Source organism: Arachis ipaensis, chromosome B5 (assembly GCF_059453495.1).
Source record: "Arachis ipaensis isolate K30076 ecotype BB chromosome B5, ASM5945349v1, whole genome shotgun sequence".
Lineage (NCBI taxonomy): Eukaryota > Viridiplantae > Streptophyta > Magnoliopsida > Fabales > Fabaceae > Arachis > Arachis ipaensis.
Genome location: NC_142440.1, coordinates 13,345,389 through 13,355,039, shown reverse-complemented (window position 1 = coordinate 13,355,039; position 9,651 = coordinate 13,345,389). Strand labels below are relative to the sequence as shown.

The window sequence follows — 9,651 nt, the reverse complement described above, 5'->3', positions numbered from 1 at the left end:
TTGTTAGTATTTCGAATATTTATGATAAAAATGATAATTTATTAATAATAAAACAATAAATTCTTTTATCAGTTTTTCTTTTATAAAATATAAAATAGTTATTTTTTATCATTTCTTTTTGAAAGTCAAAAAGTAATTTTTACCATTGGATTAATGGGAAAGCTACAATGTACGGGTGGATACGCAAGCAGAGACAATACAGATGCACACGTTTTGACTGGTTTCAACTTCACATTCATGTGGGTCAGCTCAGCTCAGCTGAACTAACTAGTTATACATATAATTTTTCTTAGGCATACATAGGGTTTTTTTTTCCTACTACCATAAACTTTTGACTTAGCTATTGCAACTATTTTTGTGCATGGCATATTTGGCCAAATAAATTTTGTTAATGCATTGCATTTTGGGTAATTATTTTTATAAAAATATTCTTTATATACTAAATTAACTATTAAAATTATTTATTATGTATTTATGTATAAATATATATTATTTAATTTATTTTATTACATATTTTATATTAATAATTAATTTAATATACACATAACATAATTTTTATTTTTAAAAGAAATGAAATAAATCTTGAATACATTGAATGTGAAGAAAACAAAATCCTTATGAAAATGACAAATCATACTAAAGCAATATTTTCATTGCACACGGATTGTGGTAAATATTAAATAAATAAATGAAGTTTGGTACTTTGGTCTGAGGGTAAGAGAACGTGTTCCTATTCCTAAGTTATTTTACTACTAATCTTTGCACACTTTTGCTGACAGAAAAAGTCATCAACCGCCTCTTCTCTCTCTCTCTCCCTCTCTGACTGACTCAATCTCTGAAACACTCCACTCCCTCCCTCCCTCTTCTCTCTATATCTTCTCTTCTTCTAATGAATCAACAAGTAGTAGTAGCAGCAGCAATGAACACATAAATGGGTAAGGCAACAAAATGGTTTCGCGGGCTTTTTGGTCTCAGAAGGTCTTCTGACTCTGCACCACCACCCTCTACCGCCGCTCCAAAACCACACAAAGACAAACGCCGTTGGAGTTTCGTTAACTCTTACAGAGAGAATAAGAACCTCCACCAACATCGCCATCAGGTACGACTCCATGCTTCTTCTGCTCATGACCCTGCCATCGAGGTGGTAGCCGCCGCTGGACTCAAAAGCAGCGGCAGCGGCGGCAGAAGTGCCGTCTCTCGCGAAGAATGGGCAGCCGTTAAGATTCAGGCGGCATTTCGAGGCTGTTTGGTTAGAATCATCATCATCTTCTTCTTCATCTACATCAATGTTCATTATTCTTGTTCTTTTTTTTCCCGTTGCTTTTAATTAAAAAAAAAACATATTAGTTATTGCTCTTTAATTACTACGGTTGCGCTTATTATCAATAAGGTTGAAACCAAGCGGTGTAGAAGTATTTTATCGGTAAATCACGTCGAATTATCTTGGGCGTTGACAAAGAAACATTCGAATTTTGTTGTTCCTAAAGAAATTAAAAATGTGTCAAACACAGCCCTGGTAAAAGACCTGCTTGGTTAGTAGAAAAGCATCACATGGTTCACTAGTTAATTCCAGAGTCTCACTTGTCATATAAAAACTACGTCACTCTTTCAACAGTATTTATTTTTATCACGCTTTTAGATAATTCAAGAGCCTTTTGTTGAAAATAGAATTTATATATATTTGTGTCAGGTGTAGTTTTTGGTAGTTTGCCCGTATTTTATTTAGGAAACGACGTCGTGTTGTGTAGTGAATGAAGGTGGTTCCTTCTTTCCTGCTACATACATAGGTAGCAGTTGTTGCGTGTTGTTTTGGTGAGAATAGAAGTAGGGGCCTGGCCCTGGTGGTGAAGGGTTGCAAAATATGGCAGTTTTTGTATTTATTGAAGCAACAGCAGTGGAGTGAGGTCCTCTCTCTTTCCCTCTCTGCGTCAGCATCGATCAGCATCATTGCTGAACCCTCTTTCCTTTTTCTTTATGAGTTGCTGGTTGCTGCCCCGTTCACAATTAATTGTCTTGTGAGTTGTGATCACTGATGGATGGGGAGAGAGCCTTGGTTTTCACTCCTCAGCAGTCAGCACTTCATTCAATAAAACTTAAATTGTCCTTCTCTTAAATTGTTGGTCCCTCTCATCTGAACACTATGAAACTCATTTTACAACGATTCAGTTCTTCTCCCATCTGCCCCTCTATTTACTTTGGTGTGTGAGGGGACAGATAATGGGGAGTCAAACAACCCCAACTTCTCTTGTCTCTGCCTTTATTTTTCTTTAATTGAGATATATGTTCGTCCTTTTGTGTGTCACTTATTCACCACACTCAGGTTGAGATTGTTGACCAGACGAGAAAAATAAATGATATATATATATAGAGGATAAATGTACATGTTGTTTTTTACATATATTTTTAAAATATATTTTATATTTAAACATGTATTTTATATGAATTTTTAAGGAAAAAGTCTAGGAAGTCATCAATTTTTGTGTTTTCTGGCAAGCACTTAACTATCAAAACAAAAGTGAGTGATTTTCCACCATTAGTGTAATCTCACACCATTAAAAACACTATTGATGGCCAATTGATGGTTACAAAACACCAAAATTGCTGGCCCCTAACATTCCTCAATTTTTAATTTGGTGGTTTATTTTCAGTATTTAGTTAGCATGGTTTATATTAATGTTTCGAGTTTGGACATACTTAGCTTGAATATAATGTTGCCCGACAGAACTGTTCTTTCTTCTCCCTTTGTGGGCGGGTAGTGTTGTTGTTGTGATGTCCTTGTCCTCTTTATGTCATGCCATCCCCCATTATTAATTAGAATCCTATTACCATTTAACTCTTAATTTGGTTTTACAATCTTACTTACAAAATTAGTTCTTGTTATCCAATTATGTATCTAATTATTTAAGACTGTTTAGGTGCTCTATCTTTGTTCCCATTTTTGTCGAAATAAATGTAGATATTTATTAAGTAATTGTGCACATTTTGGTGTTTGATGTTGAAAATGGAAGGCAAGGAGAGCACTAAGAGCGTTAAAAGGATTGGTGAAGCTGCAAGCGTTGGTGAGAGGTCACATTGAGAGGAAGCGCACTGCACAGTGGCTGAAAAGAATGCAAACTCTCTTGCGAGCTCAGGCCCGTGCCCGTGCCTGCCGGGCCCAAATTCTGCAGGCCCCTCACTTCCATGTAAGCATCACCAATCCTTTTCATCATTACATCTTTTATCTCTGGATAATCATGCTTGTCATTGGATGAATATCATACGAACCACTTGAGAAATTTGGTCACGTTTTACAGGTTCCAGCAACACCAGAGAAATTTGAAACCCCAGTCCGTTCTTCCAGCATGGAATATAATCACTCGCCATCAGTACTCAAGGTATTTTTTTTTCTTTTTTCTTTGTTTATAGTTTTACTCTTCCGGGAACAAATTTAGGGAGTTAACTTATCAGAGCATTCATGTCATTATTGTAGAGAAATGGTTCTAGATCCCATGTCACCATTGGCAATCGAGACATCGAACGATCGTGGACTCAACGAAGATCATGGACAAGGACTTGTAGCATGGATGATGAAAGAAGCGCGGGGATTTTCGAAATTGACTCTGGAAAAGCACACAAAAATTCGAAACGCGGAAATCTCTTCGACTCGACAAGTCAGCCATTGGTTTCAGATCATTACAGGCAGAGTTTCGCCGCCACAAGGGACTCAACATCTCATCAATCGGGTCATAGTCCATATTCCTGTGAAGTTGAGGAGAATTCAGTGTGTGATGCTGTCAATTTTACTTATACTCCCACAAAGAGTGACGGCTCTAATAGAAGCTACCTAAGTAGTGGTTGTTGCGAGTACTATCCAAGTTACATGGCTTACACTGAATCTTCTAAAGCCAAGGTAAGATCTTTGAGTGCACCAAAACAAAGACTCCAATATGAGAGGTGTGGTTCATTCAATAGGTTCTCGCAAACACAAAGGGTATCATCTACAATGCGTGCAAGCTTCACTAGCAAAGCCTATCCAGGTTCTGGGCATTTGGACAACCTTGGATTGCCCCTCGGATATAGATACTGAATTTATGTATATGCTTCTCTCAGTGTTATCTTTTGTGTTGTGTCAATGTGATCGCTAACCTAGCTAGGCTTTTGATTTGATTCTTAAGCACTATACTTGTATGATCAGCCATATATATTCCATGTGTTAAAAATTTAAAATGGCTTACTATAAGACGACTATAGTACTTTTTGCTTTATGTGGTAATCTTCATGGCTTGATTTAAAGGAATTCTCTCTTTTCGTTTGAATTTTTATTTATCCGAAAAGTGCATGAAATTGGCATCGCCCGGACTTGAACCGGAGACCTTCAGTGTGTTAGACTGACATGATAACCAACTACACCACGACACCTTGCTTATGGGGTTTGTTTTATCGGAAGGTTTTTATTTCATATTGTAGTGCTCCTTCATAAAGTTCCAAAATAACAAGCATATATCGTTCTAATACTTGAAATTTCTTTAAAAACATTGTTAATCTTTGATGGATGATGTTAGAGATTTTAAAATTTTAAGAATAAAACTAAAACACATCTATGTTTGCAATTTTAAATATCAAACTCAATATTTGCTGAATTTTTGTATACTAAGACAGTTTTTAAAAAATTTCTATAATGGAGAATAATTAACTAAATTAGTCCTCAAGATTTTAAAAGCGGACATTATAGTTCCTAAAAATAATTAATATATTGATTAACCTCTAAAGTTTTATTCCGATAGACAAATTAGTCTTCAGTCTATTTTTTAACAGAGTAATTATCTAAATTAGTCTCCAAAAATTAAAAAAAAAAAGATATTTTAGTCCTAAAAAAAAATTAATACATAGATCAATTTTCAAGGTTTTTTTTTTTCGTTAAACATTTATTTGTCCATTTTACTTTTACTATATGTCAACCTTTATTATTATTAGCTTAGCTTTGTGCATGTCAATGATGACACTAGCATATTGATATACTCTTTTTATTGGAAAAGAGCAAAGTGAATAATAATGTTTTGAAATCCAAATTAAAACATTTTCTTTTAATACAAACATATTTTTTAAATAGGATATCGTCAGATTCTTGTTGACAATTTGACATTATGCATATGGAATTTAGTTGAAAATTTGATACACTTTTTTTTAAACATGATTTTTGTATACATAATAAATCAAAGAAAAATAATATGTGTTCATATCCTGACCAAAAAACATATAGTCAGGTCTAATAAAGATAAAGGCCCACCTAAAAAAGGTGGTTTCTTCTACCTACCCAACCTCATAAGAGGTCGGGCACGATACGAGTAGCCCAACCCTATTTATTTAAATAAGTAACTACCTCCCCTAAGGGTAGTCTAACCCTGTTTATTTAAATAAGTAACTACCTCCTTTAAATATCTCCTACTATCTCTACCTCATCTAAAAGAAAGATCTCAACAAACTCTCAAGATAAAGGGGATGGTTATCCACCAACAAAGGTGAAACTACTCCAAAAGATGATTATCTACTCTACTATAAATACACTTGACACCCCACAAGTATATTCACGTCCCAATCTACTAAAAACTTGCTTAAAACCCCTGCTAACTTAAGTATCGGAGTCTCTTGCAGGTACCACCCCCACCTCCTCATGAGAAATTCGAACAGCGGCTCATCGGCATCAGCACAAGTCGGACGTTGCCTTAGGAGGAGTCTGGACCTCACGTTCAGGCCCAAATCCCATTTCAAGTAACTTCCGGAACATTAGTACCGTTGCCAGGGACCTGGAAGTCTACATCCGCGTATGGTGGACAACCAATATGAAGATGGTCACACTGCGTCTAAGTCGGAACCAGAGCCCCACTATGACGACCTGACGCTAGTATTACCTCCACCCTCGAGAAAGAACGAATCCCCCCTCGGGGAAAGAACGTCAATAAACCCTCAACTGGGGCGGATTCATTCAGATGTCCACCCGCCTGAAGATGAAGAACCTCCCCATCCGACGGAAATACTGGGATTAGTTCACGGCCACCAAAGACGGTTAGAACAACTCGAGCAGGAAGCTGAATGTAAGAACCGTAATTAAAATTGACTGTTTAGATAATATAAAATAATAATTTAATTATCCGGAATAGGTTCAAAAAATTAGACGTCTTAATTTAAAAATTTAACGATGAGATTTGAAGGAAAAATATAATTTTTTGCAAAAAATTGCGTAAAAATATGTACCAGTAATTTAGCTGGCAGTGCCGCCTTAAGTCTGTCCGATACTGCGAGAGAGTGATAAAAATAGTAGAAAAAATTTAGAAAAATATTTAGAATTAAAAATCGGGTACTAATTCTAAAGGTTTGGCCCAAAGTTGGGCCAAATGGACAAAAAATACTAACGGGTTGGACTAAGTCCAAATTGAGCCCAAGCCCAATATATATAAGCTTGTTAATGAAGCTAATTCAACCTCATTTCACCCAAGAACATAACCCTAGAAGCGGAAGTGAAGGGAGAAGAGAAGAGAGAAAAATACTATTCATCTTCAACTTCTTTTAACCATAACTTGAGATACGGTGCTCCGATTCGTGTCCTATTTGCGGCTACGTAAAACTCTCGCCGAGCCCATCAGTTCTAACTAGGATTTGTTGGTAAGATTTTGAATTTCACACTCCATTCTTCAGCCCTAAGAATTTAAAAAATTTAGATTTGGATTTTGAATAAATTTTATGATTTTGGTTATTTAGGTGCCATTCAATAGTTGGTTATTATTGGTTTGTGCCCCAAATACAATTGAAAAAGATAAAGTTCCTCTTTACCCTTATGGATTTGTGAATTTGATGAACTCTAGGTATTAATTGTGGTAATATTGGTATGTATAGCTTGAAATTGTGATTATTAGAGTTGATTTGGAGCATTGGAATTGAGGTTGGTGGATTGTTGGTGATTGGAGGCTTGTTGAAATTAAATTTGGTGATTTTGTGTATATTGGGAATCGGCCAATGTATGATTTCGGTTTTCTATATGTAATATGTAATGTTTCGTGACACTTAGACTAGTAGAACTTAGGATAGGATTGAATTGGTTGTTGATAATTGTTGAATTGATGTGTATAATGATGATTTTGATGATTGTGATAATTTTGATGAATTGTGATGTTAATTATTGATGTTGAGATATGATTGTGGTGGAGAGCTAATATGTTGATGATAGATGATAAATGATGGTTTTATGTATGGAGTATTATTGATGTATGATGTTGTTGAAATTTGATTGAGGGATTGGTGAATTGAATGATGATTAGGTGTGAAAATGATAGAAGAAGTGAATTGGTAAGTGATGACACGTATGGATGTGATTGTGCGTGTTGAATGGTGAGTTTTGATATGAATTAGAATGTATATGAATTTGTTTGGTTTTGGAAGTTTTGGAAACTAGAGAATGTTGCATGGTTTTGTAAAACTTGATTTTGACGAACTTTGGTAAGGCATAACTTGGCCTCCGGATCCTTTTTTTATGAAATTTGATTTTTATGAAAATTAGGTCTGAGAGCTTTAAGACGTTTGAAGAACAGACGAAAAATTGTTTAAAATAAAAAAGTTACACGTGTTTGAAATTTGGTATGAAAATTTGATTTCTACAGCTCTCGCGTACGCAGGCACTTGCATACGTATGCGGAAGCCCAATTTTACACCTTGCGTACGCGACTTTTAACACGCGACACGAGCATTCTCCACTGTTTGGGAATCTCGCGTACACGAGTATGGTGTCGCGTAGGCAACCACCCTTTTCAACTGTGTGCATACGCGAGACAGGAGTTCGCGTACGCGAGACCCCTGTTTTGTTGAAAAATAGTTTTTCCTCAAATTCAAGGGTTCTCTAACTTTCTAAACTTCTTTAACTACTAGTTAAGACCCTTAGCTAGTAATTAGACTATAAGACTAGTAAAGATGAGTTAGTTGATTTGAATTGGTAATTTTCTATATGAATTTAGAAGACAGAGTCTTATATTTCTAAAGTTCTGAGGACAGACTAGTTATGTATTGTGACGGAGTACTATATTGATGATGAATTTGAGGACTTGAGAACTATCGATGGTTAAGGCAAGTTTGGAACTCAGAGTTGAATGAGGAATTTGTTGAGTACTGAGAGTGAACACTAAGAACTATTGTTGTATACTGTTTTATGCTGAGACTGTTAAGTCGCTATGTGCTTGGCAAGGATGGTGGTTAATCTCGCTTACATTGAGATGTGAGGTCTGAGGTTGAGTATCCCACTCGCATCCTTTCTGGTCACAAGAGTGTGCTCGAATACTATATCCCGTAAGAGTGTGCTAGGGCACTATATTCCAAGGGCCATATTTATATACGTGACAGAAAGGTAACATCCCGAGGGGATGTGTCGAGTTGGCAATTGAATTGACAAGTGATATCACCACTAATAGGATAGGCATTTATCATGTGCATTTTCTATGTTTGCTTGCTTTGTTTACTTGCATCCTATGCCTAATTGTATAACATGCTTACTTGCTTCTTGATTTACTTGCTATACATGAATATTACTCGTGTATTACTTGTATGCAATTACTTGTGCTTTCTACTGGGATTGAGGAGGCTTGGTAGGCGGTGGCGATGAGATCGCATGGAGATTAGGCTGGCGAAGGCTGTGGGACAGCTGTGTAAATGCTAGCTTAGAAATCCCCTAAGATAGATGACCTATTCAAGGATTTTATTAAATTATTTTATAAGTTTGAATCTTATGCTTGATGTGAAGTACTAGGATTGCCTTTGGCATTCCAAAACCTTATATCTTACATTAATGGGCACTGTTACTGTACTGAAAACACCCAATTCTCATATCATATATTGTTGTTTTTCAGATGCAGGTCGTATCCCACCTCGGTGAGTTGCGAGATGGTGACGGAACGGAGGATCTTTTTTCATCCTTTGTATTTTGGTTATTTTGTTGTAGTACTCTCTCTTTTGTATCTTATACCTTGTTGCCTTAGAGGTTTATTTGAGAGACAGGTTGTATATGCTGTTTTAACTCAAAACTCTGTATTATCTGTATATAACTAGTCGGCCTAAACTCCGCAGGCTGCGGCTAGTTTTCTTTTGGTTATCATATATATCTATATATCTATATACTTTGTAATCTTTTGTATCTTCAACATTTGTATCTTGTGCCTTTACGCTTGTAGATATCGTGTGAATGCTTCGCACTTTTCTATATCTGTTTTGGGATTTATTTCCTTGTATTATTAATTCTTTCTACATATATTATCATATGAGCTTTAGAATTGTTGTGGCACTTTGTTATCCTTTGCTTTACGGCATGAGGTAAGGTTTGGAGTAATAGTGTGTTACACTGAGCGACAACGAGAAGTAGAACGGAAATTACGAAGAGAAGTACCATGACAAAAAGAGTTAGAAGAAAAGTTCTTGAGATTGAAAGCCGATTTTCGAAGACAAAGTAATCATACAGATTGGGAGGAAAGCCTTTTGGGAGGTGAATATCCATTTGTAGAAGAGATCATGCGAGCTAGAGTTCCCAGAAATTTCAAAACTCCCGACATAGATCTCTACGACGGAACGACCAATCCGAGGCATTACCTCAATAGTTTTAAAAGTCGGATGTACCTAGCCGATGCCTCTGATGCGACT

At 36.1% G+C, this 9,651-nt stretch overlaps 1 protein-coding gene and 1 non-coding gene across 2 annotated transcripts; one reads left to right on the top strand and one right to left on the bottom strand.

The window, feature by feature from the left end:
- The first annotated feature begins 693 nt into the window (after window positions 1-693).
- On the top strand, window positions 694-4,276 carry LOC107642959 (protein IQ-DOMAIN 22). Its single transcript, XM_016346480.3, has 4 exons — window positions 694-1,249; window positions 3,009-3,182; window positions 3,294-3,374; window positions 3,470-4,276. The coding sequence occupies exons 1-4, from the start codon at window positions 932-934 to the stop codon at window positions 4,064-4,066; spliced, it is 1,170 nt and encodes a 389-aa protein (XP_016201966.1). The 5' UTR covers window positions 694-931; the 3' UTR covers window positions 4,067-4,276.
- A 48-nt stretch (window positions 4,277-4,324) lies between these two features.
- On the bottom strand, window positions 4,325-4,398 carry TRNAV-AAC (transfer RNA valine (anticodon AAC)). Its single transcript has one exon. It is a non-coding gene; the product is annotated as a tRNA-Val (tRNA).
- Window positions 4,399-9,651: the final 5,253 nt, after the last annotated feature.

Coding starts and splice junctions, on each gene's coding strand:
- LOC107642959 (XM_016346480.3), top strand. CDS start 932: ATGGGTAAGGCAACAAAATGGTTTCGCGGGCTTTTTGGTCTCAGAAGG. Junction 1,250..3,008: donor CGGCATTTCGAGGCTGTTTG/GTTAGAATCATC, acceptor TGAAAATGGAAG/GCAAGGAGAGCACTAAGAGC. Junction 3,183..3,293: donor TGCAGGCCCCTCACTTCCAT/GTAAGCATCACC, acceptor CACGTTTTACAG/GTTCCAGCAACACCAGAGAA.